The 21,010-nt window shown below is 40.9% G+C and overlaps 1 protein-coding gene across 1 annotated transcript in view; it reads right to left on the bottom strand.

The window, feature by feature from the left end:
- Positions 1–21,010, bottom strand: part of KCNMA1 (potassium calcium-activated channel subfamily M alpha 1) — a 771,888-nt gene that overhangs the window by 20,620 nt on the left and 730,258 nt on the right. The window contains 2 exon segments of the mRNA XM_027530425.1: positions 281–475; positions 17,687–17,817. Coding sequence (XP_027386226.1) covers positions 281–475; positions 17,687–17,817 — 326 coding nt within the window.

Genomic DNA, 21,010 nt, shown 5'->3' on the forward strand with positions numbered 1-21,010 from the left:
ACATTCCTGGTGCAAATTCCCCGAGAGGGCCAGTCCTCGGTTTCTCTGAGGCCTAGTTTCCTTAGAGCATGTGATAAGAGAACCTATGCCAAAGGGTCACTGTGGGGATTCAATGAATGAATCCATAAAGCACAGCGCCTGATACACAGTCAACCACAAGCATTACCTCTGATACCTCTTTTCATGAGGAAAGAACCAAAGGCAGGGGGCTAGCCTGACACATTCAGATCCGGTCATTTCCACCTAACAGGCTCAGGTGCCCTCTGCCCCCTGAACTCACCCCCAGGTCCGCAAAGGGCCCGTCCAGCAGCGCTAACTGCGCCACACGGCAGCGGTCCCTGTTGGCCAGCGTCTGGGGGGTGCTGTAGCCCCCGCGGAGTGCATTCTCCTCAGCGATCAAAGCCTCCAGCTCTGGTGTGGCTCCTCCAGTCACCAGGGTCCGTATCAGGGTAAGGATGTTGTCATTGAAGTATGTCTGGGAAGAGATGGGAGCAAAGTCCTTTAAGCACACACCCTAAAGTCACGACAACCGACATTCAAATTACTTTTCTTGATGTCTCCTGTTTAAAGTTCTGGCCTGTCTCTTCAAATAGTTTTATGTGGGAAGTGAAAAGACAGCAGCCTCCAATTATTCCATTCTTTTCTCTCCTACTTGGTTCTGCCATGAGAGCCTGACTTTAAAACCTGAAATTCAGTGGATTTTTATTAAAGGGCTAAAGTCAAAATGGCTGGTGTTTACCATAATTGGTGCTAGTAGGGATGTAAATACGGCTTCCTCTCCTGCTTGCTAAGGGACTCTGGGCGTATGTACTAAAATGCAGCCTGACCCAGGCAGGACGGCCTCTGAGTTTCTGCAACACACATGCCAGGAAGCTGCTTCCCCCAACAATGGTAGAACTTCTCTCTCTAGAGTGAGATGCCAAGAGCATCATTAAGGCCATGTGTTCAACAATTTATCACATACTTTGATAATAGGCTAAACCAGAAGTTTCTATCAATTAAATATGCCAGATAAATGTATGACAAGGTGGATACCCTGGTATTTTTAAGTAACCTCTGTGGTCTGAGGCGAACATAGCTTATTAAGGAAGCTTCCCTCAATGTGTACATTTGTCTCACATCTGAAACATTCTGCCAGGAAGAAAACAATAGGAGTTTTAAAAAATTAATAGGATGTCAAATAAAAGAGCTCAAAAAGGCATTTTTCACACAGCCTAATTTGAGGAAAATCTCAGTTAAGGGTCTGTTTTCCATTTTCCAGTGTAAGAAGAAATCAAACAGGCTAAATAATATCAAGCTAAAGTTTGCCTGTGGCTTTTGAGGATGGATGGATCTTTTGAAGCAGGTTAGGCAAGACAGCTGCATTTTTACTTCAGCAGTTTTTTGGACAGTTCACCTGGCAAATATCTAGTGGGTAACAAACCAGGTAAAGGATGAGTTCTCTACAGCTTGGCCATCATAATTCTATGTCTCAGGGGAGGTTGTCTAATCTTCCTGGTCTTTGATTTTCTCATCCGTAAAATAAGCACCATCATTAAGATCAAGTTTATATGCAAAGAATTCCAGGAGGACTTCTGAGTTAAAGTGGTAGCTGCTAGTGAGGCTAGAATCCCTAGGTTATTGAAGTACTCACAAAAGCACCCAAAGTGATGCAAAATTTCAACAGCAACAGGAAACTAGGAATGTGATTCAAAACCAGTCAGGCCCTAAGGAGAAGGTATCATCTGCCAGAGCTTAGATGCCCCCTGGGGGTCAGAGAAGCTGAAGGAGGAACTATTGCTGGTGTGGTTAAGGGGTGAGAGGCAGGCTAGGGGTTCAGCGCTGACCTCGCCACTTAGTAGCTGCATGACTTTGGAAAGTTATTTCTCATTTTTGTGCCTCAGTGTCATGATCTATAAAATATAATAGAGTGGGTTGCTGCTGCTGCTAAGTCGCTTCAGTCGTGTCTGACTCTGTGTGACCCCAAAGACGGAAGCCCACCAGGCTCCCCCGTCCCTGGGATTCTCCAGGCAAGAACACTGAAGTGGGTTGCCATTTCCTTCTCTAATGCATGAAAGTGAAAAGTGAAAATGAAGTCGCTCAATTGTGTCCAACTCCTAGCGATCCCATGGACTGCAGCCTACCAGGCTCCTCCGTCCATGGGATTTTCCAGGCAAAAGTACTGGAGTGGGGTGCCATTGCCTTCTCTGAGAGTGGGTTACAAGGACTATATAACTGATACCTGTGAGGCACTTAGAAAAGTGTTTCGTGCACAGGGAGCACTGAAAAATACTTTTGGGACTGATACCAGAAACTCGGGCCTTTGTCACCTAGTTTTTAGTACATGGAACTCTGCTCAATGTTATATGGCAGCCTGGATGAGAGGGAAGTTTGGGGAAGAACAAATAACCAAAAATATATGGCAGAGTCCCTTTTCTGTTCACCTGAAATCATCACAACATTGCTCTACCCCAACACAAAATAAAAAATTTAAAAAAGAAACTTGGGCCTTTGTTGATGAAAGACAGGTCAATTCATGACCAATTTTCCCTTTCAAAAAGTCTTTTCTGGCTTTTTTTTTTTTTTTGGTGGGGTAGAGGGGTGGGGTTGCAAACTAAGGCCATTCATTTCACCCCTGAATCTGCACTTCTCAGGCTGCCTCCATGCTAAGACTCCATTTAGACTTAGCAAAGAGCCAGCAAGGGTTAATAGGGACTACATGCTGAGTGGTGACCAGAGCCACGTGGGCCACCATAGGTGAACTCTCATGGAAACTGGTTCTGGGCACACATATAAACACATATCCCAATGTCGTCAGAGGTAAATTGTCTTCTCTATATTCAATAGACCATTGTCAGAAGCAGAAGCCCCCTCACCTGACCTCAGCTCTGCGGCGCGTTAAATGAGGGAGTGCCCGACACAGAACTTCGACAAAGGCCTTTGTGCTATAATTATCCTTCTAGATCAACACCCAGGGAGGAGTTAGCCAGTATGAAGTGTGGACGGCAGAACACTAATGACCTCGTGGTGAAAAATGGACCTCTGTCTTGCTCAAATGTACAGAGAGAAATAGCTAATATAAATATTTTTTAATATTTACTGGAAGAACTGGAAGAAGTAAAAGAAAAATTTAGGAAGCATATGTTTTAGAATAAAAATCAATTAAAAAAAATAATGAGTATCTCTAACAAACAAAAAATCAGATGATAAGAAAGCTGACTTCATACAACTTACTCAATTCTTTTAAAATGTAAGATATTGAAATTAAAAAGAATATATTTGGGAGAATGGCATTGAAACATGTATAATACCATATAAGAAACAAATCGCCAGTCCAGGTTCGATGCAGGATACAGGATGCTTGGGGCTGGTGCACTGGGATGACCCAGAGGGATGGTATCGGGAGGGAAGTGGGAGGGGGGTTCAGGATTGGGAACACGTGTATACCCGTGGCAGATTCATGTTGATGTATGGCAAAACCAATACAATATTGTAAAGTAATTAGTCTCCAATTAAAATTAAAAAAATAAATAAATAAAAAATAAAAATAATATAATTTAAAAATGCCTGAAAAGGATCCAATGCTTTTTCATGATAAACACACTCAAAAAACTAGAAATGGAAGGGAATTTCCTCAATCTGAAAAAGGACATATATTAAAACATCAGACTTATAGGTGAAAGATTGGAAGCTTTCCTTTTACATTAGGAACAAGACAAAGAAGCCAGCTCTCACCACTTCTATTAAGCATAGCACTGGAGGTCTTAGCCAGGGCTAGAAGGAAATAAAGGTATCTATATAAAAACTGAAGAAGAAAAATTATCTGTATTCACAGAGGACATGATCTTGTATATAGAAAATCCTAAAGAATCCACTAAAATGGTATTCTCGGTAATAAATGAATTCACTAAGATTGCAGAATACTAAGCCAATCATTTGTGAATCCATGCACGTCCAATGAAAAACATAAGAATGAAATTAAGAAAACAATTATTACAATAGCATCACAAAGAATAAAATACTGAGGAATAAATTTAACCAAGGAGATATAGGATTAGTACACTGGAAACTACAAAATATTGTTGAAATAAAGAAAATATAAATAAATGGAAGGACATCTTAACTTGATAGATTGTAAGACTTACTATTCTTAAGATAGCAATATTCCCCCAAACAATCTATAGATTTATTCCAATTGCTATCAAAATCCCAAAGACCGTTTTTATAGAAGTGAAGAAGCTCACTTTAAAATTCCTGTGAAATTGCAAGGAGCCCTAAATAACCAAACCATCTTGAAAAGGAAAAACAAAACTGGAGGACTCACACTTCCTGATTTTGGAGCACACCACAAAGCTACTATAATCAAGAGAGTATGGTATTGCCCTAAGGATAGACTTATGGACCACTGGAATCAAATTGAGAATCCAGAGATAAACTCATACGCTTTGCCTCAGTTGATTTTTCAACAAAGCTTCCAAGATCATTCTACAGAGGAAGAATATAGACTCCTAATCAAATATTGCTACCACAGCTGGGTATCCACATTCAGAAGAATAAATTTGGATCCCTACCTCACACCCTATGCAAAAGTTAATTCAAAATGGATTAAAGACCTGAATATAAAAGATAAAACAATGAAACACTTAGAAGAAAACACAGAAGTAAAGCACTATGCTTTTGATTTGAAAACGGATTCTTAAATATGACACCCAAAGCATAGGCAACAAAAGAAAAAAATAGGTAAATTAAACTTCATCACAGTGAGAACTGTCTGTGCACAAATCACACTATCCAGAAAGTGAAAAGAAATCCTACAGAGTGAGAGAAAATATTTGCAAACCATATATCCCATAAGGACCTAGTATCCAAATATATATTTAAAAATATTACAATTCAACAACATAAAGAAAAGTAACCCAAATTTTAAAATGGACAAAAATGAGCAAACTTTATTTAAAAATACCGGTGAAATATATTAAAACATGGAATTCTTGAAGGATATATTATTATTAAACAATGTAAATGTCAAAAGTAATTCTTGAAAGAAAAAATATGACAAAATTATCTATCAGTAATATTAAATCATTTTTAAAAGTCAGAAAAATGAGGTAGGAGAAAGGAGGATGGAAGTAAAGACACATGTAAATTCTCTGATCATATAGAGGAAGAAATCAAGAGCTACTAAATTTTCTAGATAATAATATAAATAAAATGTAGCTTCAAGTACATTTATAGAGTATATGGTATCCACTAACTAGAGTTAAAAACAGAATGTATAATTTACACATCATTAGAGAAAATAAGCATACAAAAAGAGACTAATGCCCAAGGATAGATAATAAAGGACACAATTATCAAAGCATAAAGTATAATGCAAATTTTAGCATTATAGATTATATAACTAAACATAAATGAGCTAAATGATTTGATAAAATGGCAAAGTTCTCAAACTTGTTCAAAAACTAAAATCAAAATCAAACTCTGGTATCTTCAGAGACAGGAAAACACACACACACACACACACACACACAGAGCAAAGGAAAGTATATTTAAAGGAAAAATTTTTTAATTTTTATTATCAAATTAACTACATGTTCATGTAGTTAAAATTTACAAAAAATATATAACATTTATGGAGAAAATATTAGAACCAAAATATAGACAACAAAACTAATTAACCATTATAGTAAAATAAATACGGATTGAGAGTCATATGTAAAAGGGATATGTGAAATATTGTGTTTCTTGTTTTCACAGCTCAAACAGACCAGAAGTATAAGGAAATGAAGGATATAATATGGGCATTAAGTACATTTGTGCTAAACTTTACAACATTTTTAGTCAGCTTCCAAGTAATGCTAACAAATCATGATCAATGGCCCAAAGTATAAAATCTCAATATACATACTAAAATATAAGATGTATGGCCTATATTTTAAAAATAAACATAATAGTAGAAAGAAAAGTAAATAACCCAATACTTCAAAGTTTTTTAAAAGTATCCTAAATAATTACAGGTGAAGATGGAAATAAAACTCAAGAATATAGAGTATTAAAAAATTAAAGACTATTTGAAAATAACACACAAAAACGTCATGGATTGAGGCCAAAGCTACAGAGACAAATTCAGAACCTTAACTGCTTTTATCATTGAATAGAAAAGAATGTCAACTAATAATTCTAAGCATTTAAAATAATTGTTTTTGGTTGTTCTTTTTTATTTGAGAAAAATAGAAGGTTGAAATAATAAAGCATCAATTAATGAAGTAGCAAGAGGATATTTAGTGAATTGATACATTTTTAAACTTGATAAAATTATGCTAAATTTCCTCTGGAAACAGTTTATGCAACTGTCTTTCAAAGTTTTGAGAACCATACTCCATGACCTTAATACAGGAGTTAGCAAATCAAGGCCATGGGAAAAATGTAGACTGCCAGCTGTTTTTGTTTTTTTAATAAAGTTTTATTGAGACGCACACATGCCCACTTGTTTACTAACAGTTTTTGTGCTATAATGGCAGAATTGAATATTGTCAACAGAGTCTATATGGCTCTCAAAAGCCTAAAATACTCACCATCTGGCCCTTTATAAAAAACGCTGTTCCATTTCTTAATACAATAAGGAAAGCATGACACACCATGGAGAAGGGACGTTTACTCAACAAATGATTTAGGGGAAATTGCTATCTGGAAAATTTTTTTCAACAATATGGAAGTGATTAAATAATAATGATATACTTATGTGACTTACATTGTACAGATATTAATATTATGCTTTCAGAGAGTATTTAATGGCATGGTAACAATTACATGACATAATATTAAAATATATTAAAAAAAGCAGGATCCAAAAATCACTAAGATCTCATGTTAAACTCATGTTAAAAGTGCAGACCTCCAAGGATATATAGTCATATAAAAATATTTAATATTATGTAAATATTAAATATTTAGTACCCCAAAATTTTACATGGAAATTAATTCCTGGTAACAAACAGAATTCTGATCCATTTTCATTTTTTCCTATAATTCATTTTATATATTTCCTACTATGAAAATACATTTACTTAAATTTCTAAGAGAGGAAGCAAATGGAATTTATACAACTCATTGGAAAAAAAAAAATCCCAAAATTTGATTAAAAAATGGATAAAGGAATGGAATAGACATTCTTCCAAAGAAGATATTCAAATAGCCAACAGGTACTTTATAAAAGATGTTCAACATCACTAGTCATAAGGAAAATGCAAATCAAAACTGTGGTAAGACATCATCTCATACCTGTTAGAATGACTACTGTCAAAAATATGAGAAATAAGGGTTGGTGAGGTTGTGAAGAAGAGGAAACCTTTGTAAAGTGCCAGTGGGAATGTAAGCTGATACCGCCACTATGGAGAACAGTATGCTGGTTCCTTGAGAAATTACAAATATAGCTACCATACGACCAAGCAATTCCACTTCTGGATATATATCCACAGGAGAAGAAATAACTATCTCAAAGAGATATCTTTTTCATCCCTATGTTCACTGCGGCATTGTTTACAATAGCTAAGACATGGAAACAGTCTAAGTGCCCACTGAGAGATGAACTGATAAAATGTGGCAGATACATACACAATGGAATATTTAGCTGTAAACGGAGGAAATCTTGCCCTATGCAACAACATGGATGAATTCTGAGAGCATGAAGCTAAGTGAAGTAAGTCAGAGAAATATAATTTATACTCTTACTTATATATGAAATCTAAAAAAAACCGATCCTATAGAAAGTGAGAACAGACTGGTTGTTGCCAGGGGCAGGAGGTGGGGGCTGGGAGAAATGGGTGAAAGTGGTCATAGGATATAATTAATAAATTCTGGAGATATGGCACACTAAACAATACTGTACTATGTATTTGAAAACTGCTTAAGAGAGTAGATTTTTACAGTTCTCAGCAACAGCAAGAAAAAATTGTAACTGGGAGGTGATGGATGTATTAACTAACTTTACTGCTGTAATCATTTCACAATATATACATATATCATTGTACACCTTAAACTTATGTTATAATGTTATAACTCAATGATATAAATCAATGATATCTCAACAAAGTTGTGGTGTGGGGGAGGTAAATGTTATAAAATAGTTAAAGGCAGAAAATATAACCACAAACAACCTGGTGAAAATATAGCTGAATATTTAACCTATCTCAGGGAAATTCCATGGACAGAGGAGCCTGCTGGGCTACAGTCCATGGGGTCACAAAGAGTCAGACACGACTGAGCAACTAACACACTAACAGGATACTTGATGACTTCTTTTGTTCAGCAAGCAGAATTTAGGCATAAAATCTATAGAAAAATTCACAAAAGACCATATGCATTTACATGGTTATAGAGAAGGCAATGGCACCCCACTCCAGTACTCTTGCCTGGAAAGTCCCATGGATGGAGGAGCCTGGAAGGCTGCAGTCCATGGGGTAGCTGAGGGTCGGACACGACTGAGCGACTTCACTTTCACTTTTCACTTTCATGCATCGGAGAAGGAAATGGCAACCCACTCCAGTGTTCTTGCCTGGAGAATCCCAGGGATGGGGGAGCCTGGTGGGCTGCCGTCTACGGGGTCGCACAGAGTCGGACAGGACTGAAGTGACTTAGCAGCAGTAGCAGCAGACACAAGTTAAAATTATAGATACTTCAGAACTACCACCAACACAATTGAAGGACCCCCTAAGGAAGATGATAATCACTGCTCACCAAAGTGCAAGAGATGGCATGCACACACCACTGATGGTGGTGCAATGGTACAATTGTTTCTGGGGGATAATCTGGCAATAGATACCAAGAGTTTTAAATACGTTCATATTTGTTTAAAACCCAGTAAGTTTACCTCAAAGTAATAAGTTTCTTCTTGCTCAAAGATTTATGTACAATAATACTTATCACAGGGTTAGTTATTTTTATAATAAAAATGATTAAAAACTGAAATGTCCCACAATAGATAATGTTTAACAAGATTCTGGGACATCCATATGTTTGAGTCTCAGGAAGTCCTACATGGAGACCATTACAATGATTTCAAAGAAAATGACATGATTAGATACTCTGATAAAAATACTAACTCTGAAAAGCAAAAAAAAAAAAAACACCCAGATATAAAACTGGATGATTCCATATTTATCTAACCATCTGGAAGAAAATATACCAAAATACTAGCCAGGCTCATCTTTGTGTCCTGGGAATATGATTTATTTAAATTTTCTTCTTTATATATATCTGCACTTTCCAAAGTTTCCCATGGAACAGGAATTCATTTTCTAAGGAAAACAGTCGATGGTTCTTAAACAAAGAACACTCTAAGTTCTGCTTTGCAACAATAAGTCAGGGAGGTCAACATGAAAGGTTATTGTTTTGTCAAATCTTTAAGATTTGACCTTAAAGTGTTTCCCTTTCTGTGCTAAAATCAGTTACGCTGAAACAGCTTAATCTTTTTGATCAATCAGTCACTGACATTTATTGAGCACCTACTAATCCCTTGGTTTGCTCTTGGTTTGGACTGAAATTGTATGCTATTCCAAAAGTGTGTCACTTTCAAAATTGCCCATCAAGGGGTATAATTTCAGGGTGGGTCAGAGGGTTTCAGAGGTCCCTGCATAATTCTAGAACCACTCACAACATTGAACACAATTCTCTGGCCCCTGAGCTGGCACTGTATCCCAGATCTCTCTCCTTGATTTTTTCATACAGGCATCAAGGAGCAGAGCTATAGGTAACAGTTTCTGCTGTGACGGAGTATAATGACGCCTGTCAGAGAGCTCTGTTGCTCCCATTTTGGTGCCTCAGTATTCAGCTGCAGAGAAGTCCTCTGACATCACATACAGGTGTGCTCTGAGCACGTTTCAACGTCTCTTTGTGATCTGAGTAACTTGGTGGAAAGACAATGCTTCCCCTGATAAAGGATGTCCAGTTATTTTAGGGGGCAAATTTCTTTATGGGGCTGGGGTACCAGTCACAGAACATAGGTCTGCAATTAAGCATTCTATCCAGTGCTTTCTGCTTAGGAAGTGACAGTTTAAGCATCACGAGGGCAAACCAGGTGCTAGGACTTCAAATGCCAGTTATCAAAGACTATTACTATGGAGGATGTGGCAGCTAGAACAAACCTCTCCACAGCTCATCTGACCCAGAAGGCACCATTCTTTCCCTGGGTAACAGAGACACCAGATGGAAGAAACAGAATTCTGTAACACACAGGTGTGTTCCTTTGCCTCCTAAGCTTTTGTACTCCTAGTCTTTCCTGTGCTCTGCATGGGCCTGTTCACTATATTTGTGCTAGAAGCCTTGTGAGAAAGTCTGGCACAGAATCTCCAAACCGGGCCAGGACTAGTCTCCAGGAATGCATTCAGGTCTGACTCTTTGCGACCTCATGGACCATACAATGTCCACGGAATTCTCCAGGCTGGAATACTGGAGTGGGTAGCCTTTCCCTTCTCCAGCAGATCTTCCCAACCCAGGAATCGAACCCGGGTCTCCTGCATTGCAGGCAATTCCTTACTAACTGAGCCATCAGGGAAGCCCTCATTTTCAGCAGAAGACTTTGCAATGGCTGTTCCTGTGTCACATGTTTTTGGGGGCGCTAAAGAGAACAGAATTCTCCAGGGTTCTGCTCAGTGCCTGGGATCCAGACACGGGTGTAATCTGAATAATATGGGAGTCCCTATTCCCAGTGCCAAAGTCCGGATTCCACGTCTGGTCTGGGCAGACTTTCACCTAAGTATGGCAACATGGCACCCCTAGATCTGTGTACAGACTTCAGAATTTAGTTGCTATTATTTAAAATCTCTTGCAATGGCTATGACAATAGGAAAGTTGCCTAACTTTTCTGGGTTTTGGATTCCTTATCCATATAAAAGGGATTAGAAACAAATAAACCCAGATTATTGGATAGTGTTAACTGAGATACTTTGTGTAATTTTAATGAACAACAAATGCTCAGTGTGCTCAGTCATGTCTGACTCTTTGCAACCCCCTGGACCGCAGCCCGCCAGGCTGCTCTGTCCATGGGATTTTCCAGGCAAGAATACTGGAGTGGGTGCCATGTCCTCCTCCAGGGCATCTTCTTGACCCAGGGATCAAACCCAAGTCTCCTTTGTGTCTTCTGCATCTGCAGGCGGATTCTTTACCACTGCGCCACCAGGGAAGCCCATCAAATACTCAATAAAGGGTAGCTTATAAAAAGAACAACCAGCTGACAATGCAACCAGTTTAGAACACTGCTTTCTCTCTGCATTCTCAGCTCCAGTATCAGCTGGCCCAGATCACCTGAGTGGCCCCTTAGCTTCTGAACTTTGGGGAGTAAACCCAGAAGTGCTAGGGAAAGGACCAGTGAGTTACAACAGGGAAATCTGAGCCCACAGCGCCATCTAGCCCGTTCCATGGAGGTCCCTCTGCACTCGTGTCTCCAACACGCTGCAGCATCCTTCTCTTTTTTATTTTTTCAAAGTATAATTACCAGAGCTTATGTTTCACAGTTAATGCTGTCAAGCCTTTTAAACTAATTGGTCTTTTATAGAAAATTTAACTGAAAATTAACACATCTTTTAATAACATTGCCTTAACTTTAATGGCACTTTGCCTTTCGTTTATAATTGCTCTAAAATTGTCATTTTCCATGTCATAGCTGCCATTTTTTATATTTGCTAGTTTTCATGGTGTAGATTTTTATTTTTAGTATTTTTCTTTCACGAGGGATGAGAACTATTTGATGTTTTTTTTTTTTTTCCCCTACCCCAGCCCTGCCTGGCCTGATTATGACAGTGGCAGTGTGTTCTGAGTCCATCCATCGTGCCCACAGTGGTGCTGGCTCACCTGCCACAGGGTGGATCACGGGCTGCCTGTCTCCTTACGAACAGTCTACATGGTGACTCTGGAATGGAGTTCGAGGAGGAGAGTCACAGAGGAGGAATCTGTTTATGTAACTGACATCACAGGGCACTGGGCTGCCTGACAACTCAGGCTTTTCCATAACACACCTCAAGGGTTCAGCCCTTCACGCAAGTACAGTTAGCAAAGTAAATCGTGTGGTTCCCTCTTCCAGAAGGTCCTACTCTCCCATCTTAGCCACATAAGTTCAGTTATTTCTGGCAAGCAGAGAGGTCAGCTCTCTGTCTCACAAAGCTAAAGATCCTCACCCTCAGCTGTACTCCTCTGGTTTTTCAGTGTAGTTCTCCACACCCATTCAAACTATTTTGTGTTCTTCAAACTAGTTATCCCTATCTGCTAGAGTCCAGGTGCCCACTGACACAGCTACTGGCCTGAGGCAGTGACCACCCCCTAAAATGACAGTTCAAACCCCAAGAGGGCACGGGACCGCATCTTTCTTCTTCCAGCAAATACTGGATCCTCAGCATGAACAATAGTGCCTAGGCTCTAGTAAGTGCCCCAAAATGTATTGATTAATAACACTAAATGCATATGGAGCTTGCCATGTGCCAAGCACTGCACTAAAATCTTTGACTGTGTGGATCGCAACAAACTGTGGAAAATTCTTCAAGAGAAGGGAATACCAGACCACCTTACTTGTCTCCTGAGAAGCCTGTAGGCAGGTCAAGAAGCAACAGTTAGAACCAGACATGGAACAATGGACTGGTTCCAAATTGGGAAAGGAGTACATCAGGGCTATATATTGTCACCCTGCTTGTTTAACTTATATGCAGAGTACATCATGCAAAATACTGGGCTGGATGAAGCACAAGCTGGAATCAAGATTGCCAGGAGAAATTTCAATAACTTCAGATATGCACATGATACCACCCTTATGGCAGAAAGTGAAGAGGAACTGAAGAGGCTCTTGATGAAGGTGAAAGAGGAGATTGAAAAAGTTGGCTTAAAACTCAACATTCAAAAAACTAAGATCATGGCATCTGGTCCCATCACTTCATGGCCAATAGATGGGGGAACAATGGAATCAGTAGCTGACTTTATTTTGAGGGACTCCAAAATCACTGCAGATGGTGATTGCAGCCATGAAATTAAAAGACACTTGCTCCTTGGAAGAAAAGCTATGACAAACCTAGACAGCTTATTAAAAAGCAGAGACATTACTTTGCCAACAAAAGTCTGTCTAGTCAAAGATACGGTTTTTCCAGTAGGCATGTATGGATCTGAGAGTTGGACCATAAAGAAGGTTGAGCACTGAAGAACTGATGCTTTTGAACTGTGGTGTTGAAGAAGACTCTTGAGAGTCCCTTGGATACCAAGGAGATCAAACCAGTCAATCCTAAAGGAAACTAATCCTGAATACTCATTGGAAGGACTGATGGTGAAACTGAAGCTCCAGTACTTTGGCTACCTGATGTGAAGAGCTGACTCATTTGAAAAGACTCTGATGTTGGGAAAGATGGAAGGCAAAAGGAAAAGGGGGCAACAGAGGATGAGATAGTTGAATGGCATCACCAACTCAATGGACATGAGTTTGAGCAAGCTCCAGGAGATGGTGAAGGACAGGAAAGCCTGGCATGCTGCAGTCCATGGGGTCACAAAGAGTCAGACATGACTGAGCGACTGAACAACAATGAACAAATCACTTTACAACCTTAGCTCATTCAATCATCTCAACAGTCCTATGAGGTGAGTGAGTGAGTGAAAGTCGCTCAGTTGTGTCTGAATGCGACCCCATGGACCATACTCCATGGAATTCTTCAGGCCAGAATACTGGAGTGGGTAGTCTTTCTCTTCTCCAGGGGATCTTCTCAACCCAGGGATCGAACCCAGGTCTCCCACATTGCAGGCAGATTTTTTTTTTACCAGCTGAGCCACAAGGGAAGCCCTCCTATGAGGTAGGTACTATTAGCAGTCCCATTTTAAAGATGAGAAAAATAAGGCACAAAGAGGTTAAGGCTATGCAAACAGTAAGTGGCAGTGCTGGGATCCACATGCAAGCAGTCTGGCTCCTGAGGCCCTGACTAATTTTTTTGTTTCTAGGGTAGGTAACTCAAATTGAGGTGAGACTAGGGGAAAGTGGGGGCGGTGTGAAAAAGAAATCTAAATACCCATGTGCCAGTTTCACGGAGAGGCTTTATCTTTCACATAAGTATGAGCAACAAACTGGATGATTCTGAGAAACACATTTCTTGTGATCTTCTTCTCAGAGGCGTATATCCATAAGCATACTTCTTGCTTCTCATCATGTGTTTCTGCTGTGGGTTCACAGGACAAAGCCAAGAGGATGTGTTGGTAACATCGCTATCTGTTCTGGGAATGCATGTGATGAATCAGAACATTGTTCTTTTTCACAAATGAAGCAGTAAGCAGCAGGAGTTGAGTTATGAAGGACAATATTCACGGAATGTTTAGACACATTATTAAATGGCAATTTGGGGAGCAGTGCTAGAAAAAGGAGATCATAGACATCTAAAGAGATGTGTGTGCGGATATTGTGATGCTGCTCATGAGCAAGTGCCTGAGATGGAAGCTTACCTCTGACTCCTGCTGTTTGGATTCTCACTTTCTCAATTTATATTCTAGTTACTGCCTTGGTACTAGATAATCTCCTGTTTTTTCATAAATTACAATTGTGGTGGAAGGCTAAGAAATCAAAAGTAATCTGTTATCAGAAGGTCTAGATCCAATTGGGTCTGTTGAACCAGATCGAATTTGAGACCTCACTGTGGAACTTGCTTATCCCAGACAATGAAAACAAAGCCTGGAATAAGTGGACAGGCATTCTGTTTTATGATTTGAGAAGTCACAACAGTAGATCGGTTAAATAGGTGTTGCCTCAACACTTAAACCAGGTTGACTCACATTACTGCCTAAAATAATATTGTCCAAAATAATAATAATGAAGGGCTTTGTACTGTTCTGGACGTTCAATAAATAATGCTGCTGCTGATCATTACAATGGCGTTACTAGATTCCCGACACCCCTTCTTCCCAGGCTGGAATTCAGAAGTGCTACTTTGCTAGCAGGCTGTTGTATTCATACACACCTTAGCCATGCTCTGCCAAACATTTCAGTTTGCATTTCAAAGGAGTTTAGAGACAGATTTTTTTTTTTAATTTCACACTTTGATTTCTCAGCTGAGTTTCCAAGAACTGACTCACTAGTGCTGCCGTAGAGAGAGTAATGCAGCTCAAATCTAGGGGCACCCCCACTCCTACCCCATGGCCACCATGTGTCCCCTTGACTGTGTGGAGGTGAAGTTCTTGAGTCCTTTCATTCCTTGCAACCAGGGCTGGTTTGCTGAGTGTGTGGCCTGCATTGTCACCCAAAGTGCATGCTCAGAAGAGCCCCTCATTTGGTTCAGTGCTCTGCTGTCATCATTTTGAAATTCTTAGTAACTTATGGTGGAGAAGGAAATGGCAACCCACTCCAGTGTTCTTGCCTGGAGAATCCCAGGGACGCAGGAGCCTGGGGCCTGCCGTCTATGGGGTCGCACAGAGTCAAACATGACTGAAGTGACTTAGCAGCAGCAGCAGCAGTAACTTATGGAAAAGTAGACTTTCAAATTATGTAGCCAGTCTCACCTGGAATATCCTGCATGTCTGATCTATAGAAACAATTTTGTAAATTTGGATTTTTTAAAAAATTTGGATCAAGTATTTTATAGTTCTGAATAAAATCTATTATAAACAGTTTCATTGTCTTCTTGTGAGAACAGTCTTCTGAAATCTGTCTGATTAGGATCAGAAGTAAAATGAAACTTCTGAGGAGTTACCAAAATCTGTTTGGTAACTGGATTTGGAGACTGCATGGCCTACTACAGAGAATCCGGCACCGTAATGAGCATATCCTGCTGCTTCCATCAGGCCCTCTGGCCAGCCTGGGGAGTTGGCCCAAATGGGGCCCAACATCACTGGCAGGTAGAAAGATGAGGCTCAGGATCCTCACACCATCAGAAAGGTCATGAGCCCTGGGAAACCAAGACGGCCCTCTCTAGGGATCTCTTGCTCGCTCTCCTCCTTGGCTTGGCAAGTGGTGAGATGGCATGAAGCCCAGTCGACCTTAATTCAGATGAATGTTGTTTCATGTTTATTTTTAAATGCATAATTCTGATTTTTCACTAAGATATGCTCGTAGTTGGACCACATTCAGGAATATAGAATAACTTAAATTAGTCTTAAAAAGCTTTATGACTTTTCTTTCCTCAAATAGAGGTCCTTCTGGGATTAGCTTTAATGAATAGATGAGAATAATGCATAATTAGCACATCAGTTGTTTAACACATGCAGGAGAATAGCCTTCTTAAGCACTTAAAGAAATGTATGTATATAAAAACTCTCTGGGCTATGTTTACGGTTTTAATGAGTTCAATAAAACTCTTTTTTGTGTATGTGGGTGGATTCTCCAAAGGTCAGTTATTATCTAGCCTATGTCTATATTTTTACAAATGATAAAGTTGAAAATTCCAAAAAGAAGATTTTTCTATATAATAAACAAAGCCACTCAGTGGGAACACTTTATAATCCCCATTCTAGTCTGCTTTGCTTTTTGTAGTTCAAGACTGCTTCTTTAAGATGGTACCTAATTTTTTTTTTTTTTTAATTTAGATATGCTGGGTCTTAATTGTGATATGCAGGATCTTTAGTTGCTGCATGAGAACTCTGAGCTGTGACATGAGGGAGCTAGTCCCCTGACCAGGAATCGAACCTAGGCCCCCCCAGCATTGGGAGGCCAGAGTCGAAGCCACTGGACCACGAGGGAAGTCTCAAGATGGGACCTTTTTGTCATTTGATTCTGGTCTCACAAGTGAAAACACAAATGCCTTGATCGTTTGATGCATATCAAGTTACAAAAGCAATTGGAGATGCTCTGGATCCCTGGGCCAGCCCACCATCCTCTCTCTGCCACCGGTCCACTCCTACACTGTGCCAGAGTCCCGGCCAGGCCTGGCCTCACACCACTCCTCTGCCAGGACCCCATTTCCATGACTGACAGTGACCTAGGAGTCCCCCTTGGCACTCTGACACTCTGTGCTCTTCTGCCTTTTGCTCATATTCAGTCTGTTCCCAAGTCCTACAGCTTTTGCTGGCAAACACCACTCAGACGCATCCACCTCCCTCCAGCTCTGCGGGCTCTATCCTACTCCACAGGGCAGGACAGCCCCTTACTTAGACTTCCTGTGGCCATCTTGCCTCCTAAGCCACCCTCCACACACCTGCCTGGGCAATCCCACAAAACATAAACCTGATCACATCACTTGCCACCTTAAAACCCTTCAGCGCCTCTTCACTGCTGTCAAGAAAAAGACCAAAAACATGAAGATGGGTTTTGAGGTCCTATGGGTCCAGCTCTGCCTTTCCTCCACTTTCACTCCCTCAGGTCCTGATACCCAGGCCTTCCCTATCTCCTTTGAGCCTGGCAGGTACCCTTCTCCCTAGCAGGTCTTTCCCTTTGCTGTCCTTCTTTGGGGGGTACTCTTCCCCACAAAAGCTCCCTTCTCCATTGTTCAGATCTTGACATAAAATAGACACTGTTTCTTTGGAGAATTCTTTCTCTAGTTTCGAGACTGGGTCAAGTGCTCACCTATATTTACTCACAAGCTCCCTTGTACTTTCAAGAATTTATAATCAGGTGTTTATCTGTGTACTAGTTAGATCAACAACAGCACCTCCTACCAGATGGCGCGTTTGCATGGCTCTGCTCTCCAGTGTAGCCCAAGCTCCAGCCCATGCCCCTTATGCACTGGAGGCACGCCATCCCCACATCCCTGTGTCCCCCACTTACTGCGCTCATGAGTGAATCCAGGACACTGACGGCGAACGCTGTCCCACATGCAAACGGCTGCGTGAGGTACAGTTCTGTGTCGGGGTCATCGTCATCGTCTTGGTCCAAAAACTGAACATTAGTATCGTTCACTAGGAAAAGTATGAAGTAGGAGTTAGCTCGAAAAACTACATGGGGGCAGTAAAGTCAGAGGTTTAGAAACACTGAGGTCACTGGAAAGGAAAGAAAAGCATGGGAGAAGCTGTCGATGGAGCTCGGGGTAGGGGTCGGTGGGACTCAATGGACTGCTCTGAGGTGCTTTTTCAAGGTTCCCAGACCTGGAGAGCAGAGACATCAAGTGGATATGCTCCATGGCAAGCTGGTGGAGCTAGGGTACACTGGTGTTGGTCAGTCTTTGGTATAGCTTTAGGATCATGATGAAAAACACTCTGAAGTGTTTTTTGGTAGCCAAGTCCTTTGAGAGATGGACATCTTTCAAGGATGAGGAGCCATGAGTAGCCATGCTGGGATGGGAAGGTTAGCCACAAGGAAAAGAAAGCCATTTAGATTAGGAGCATAGCAAAGACAACTAGCAAGGGATCCACCCTCAGGCACCACCATGCCTCAGGCATGGATCTGGGTAGTGTCCAGCCCTGAAGCCAGGCCCACATCCAGCAGATCCCGTTCAGTATAAAGGCGACTCCAGGTGGGATGTACCCCTGGCTGTCTCGGGCTGTGGCTGACAAAGACTTGCTCTGCATCCCAAGCTGCAGAGGGACGCCCACGTTCTCCCTTTCCCCTTCTAAACAGCTCAATCTTTTATGTGCTTCAGCTCAAGCAGACACAGCATTTGATGCTGTATTTCATTTCCATCTGAGGATTCCTCAAGGCCTCCTCTGGCATGCACGTGCAGACTGATTGGTTGTGTCACCGAGATGTCTTTAACTTATTAAAAATTAAATGACAAATTAATTTCCATTCCCATCTTGGCTTCAGAAATTATCAGTTTTGCAGAGCAAGTAATGGGGAGGGGGAGGATGTGAGGTGGGGGAGGAGATGAGCACTTGTGATTTCTGGAATAATTATCATGCTTTTAGGAAAAGAATAGATGAGGTTTCCTTTTTCTGAATCCTTTCTAAAGCTGATTCTCTTTTCTAGAGTTATTGTTTTATTTTTTTTTTCCAAAAGGAATTTTTGAGAGAACTTTTCTTTTTTTAAAAAAACTTTTATTTATCGTATGAAGCAGAATAAATGATAATAGGATAAAAGGCTGGGCATGGAATTATTTTTAAATGACACCATCCTGTTTCCCTGGAGAAAGATCCTAATGGGGAAAAATTTTTGCTCTCTGTTCTTTCGAAGTTTATCACATCTGGCTCCCCATTGTCTTAGCAGCACTTAAGTTACAGGCTAGAGAAAATGCAAAATCCAGGATTCAACAAGTGAACTCTGATGCAGGCTTTGTCACTAATTCTCTTGAGCAAAGCATTTTATCATTCTGCACCTTAGTTTCTTTCACTGTAAAACAGGGGGGCTATTAGCAACTTTCCTGATAGGCCGTTAGGAGGTTCCTACGGGATTCTCCTTGGTGAGCCCAGTTCAGCATCTTGATAAATAGTAGCTTTTCTCGTGATCTCATGAAATTATGAAAATTCCCAGCCTCCCTCTGCCCCTCTCAGAAGACTCAAGGAAGGCCTTGCTCAAGGATCCTACCAGAGTCACGTGGAAGCCAGAAGTATGTTGTGGGTCTAGTTTAGAAGACTAAACTGCTTTGTGAATGGGAAAATGTGAACTTGGGACAAGATGCAGAGGGATGCGGTTTTAATTACTTGGAGCTGAGGAGGGCATGTGCATGGACCCTCCCTAAAGGACCTGTTGGTTACCTCTTCTCAAGATGATGGGGAGGGTCTGGTTCTAGGCCTGACAGACGACGAGACTGTCAGCCAGTTAGGGATTCAAATCTTTGGGAAAAAACTCCAGGGCACAAGCCCAGGCACCCTTCTGGGTTACTTAGCCAGTATTACCTGAAACCTAATTCACAGAACAATAATTATGTGGGTGCTAAGAGATGAAAACAATCACCCCCAAGAGTTGGTAATCAAATGCAACTGAGAAATGGATTAAAGAGCTTCAAACAAATTTCCTTTATGTGGACCTTCTAGAATCCTTTGACCTGCTAACATCAATTGGGACTCTTCAAGTACACAAAGACTGGGACAGACTACCCGGTTTAGCGAGTTTGTTTGACATTGGCATCTTTTGTGTTTTGGAACCTGTCCTGGTGCAATGCAAAGGCATCTCAGAATAAGTAGGTAGATAGTAAATATTTGTGTGGATAAGGAAGGTGAGGTAGTCAGAGGATGATGGTCTAACTGCCAAAAGTGGTATGCCCAGTAGGAAAACTGGTCTTAAGGCAGAGGGTGAAGGTGAAGTGAACACATGGAAGGTTCTCTGAGTTCATAAAAGAAATCTGGCAAGGGACGAAGCCTTTAGGATACTCAATTATGCTGACTGAATACTTGAATTGTTGGACAGATTGGGGGTATCAAGCCTTTTCTTTTCTACTCGTCGCAAATCAAGATATCCCAGTTATTTGGCAGTGCATCAATTCCAAACAAATTCCTGGCAATGATGATTTTGAAACACTGCTGAATTTTTCTGAGACAGAGATGTCTGGATGAATTTTCCACCTAGAGGTCTGGGCCACACAAGCTCCCTGGGTCTCTTACCTAAGGTTCTGAGAAGAGCAATCCACCCGTAGGCTTTTAACCAACTTCTCTAAACATGAAAAAGACACCTGTCCTACTGTTAGAAACATAAAATAGTGTGCTGCTCCTTGACCTGAGTCAATTTGTCCTGAAAAATAGCTCCATCGACAATAATACAGTGCTGAATGGTGGACAATTTATTCCTTTGTTTCCAGACACCTGGCAAGCAAGATTACTGTGTTAAAAGCCTGCTCTCTTATTTTGAAATATATTTTGGGGCCAAGAAAATGGCATGTGAGTTTCATTTGTGAGCCATTTGAAGGCAGGTGCTCCCTACCTCTCAATTCACCCTCCACTGAACAGCACTTGCTGTCTTTGTCTAGAAGATCAATCCCTAGTTCTGAGACCTGCTGCTGATGGGTGCTTTTCATTGAGTTATTAACCAAGTCATAGGGAATTGTGGAAAAGTTTGACAAATGCCTTCATGACCAGAGCCCTTCATCTTCTGGATGAGTCCTCTCTGAATCTCCCAGAGAGGACTCTGGGCCAGTGGGGTGGGGGTCAGAGTGCAGGGCTGGGCCTTGGTGATTGCTAACCTCATCCTCTGCATCCTTTCTGAAGACCTGGCTTTAGCAAG

The sequence above is a fragment of the Bos indicus x Bos taurus genome, chromosome 28 (genome assembly GCF_003369695.1).
Source record: "Bos indicus x Bos taurus breed Angus x Brahman F1 hybrid chromosome 28, Bos_hybrid_MaternalHap_v2.0, whole genome shotgun sequence".
Taxonomy (NCBI): domain Eukaryota; kingdom Metazoa; phylum Chordata; class Mammalia; order Artiodactyla; family Bovidae; genus Bos; species Bos indicus x Bos taurus.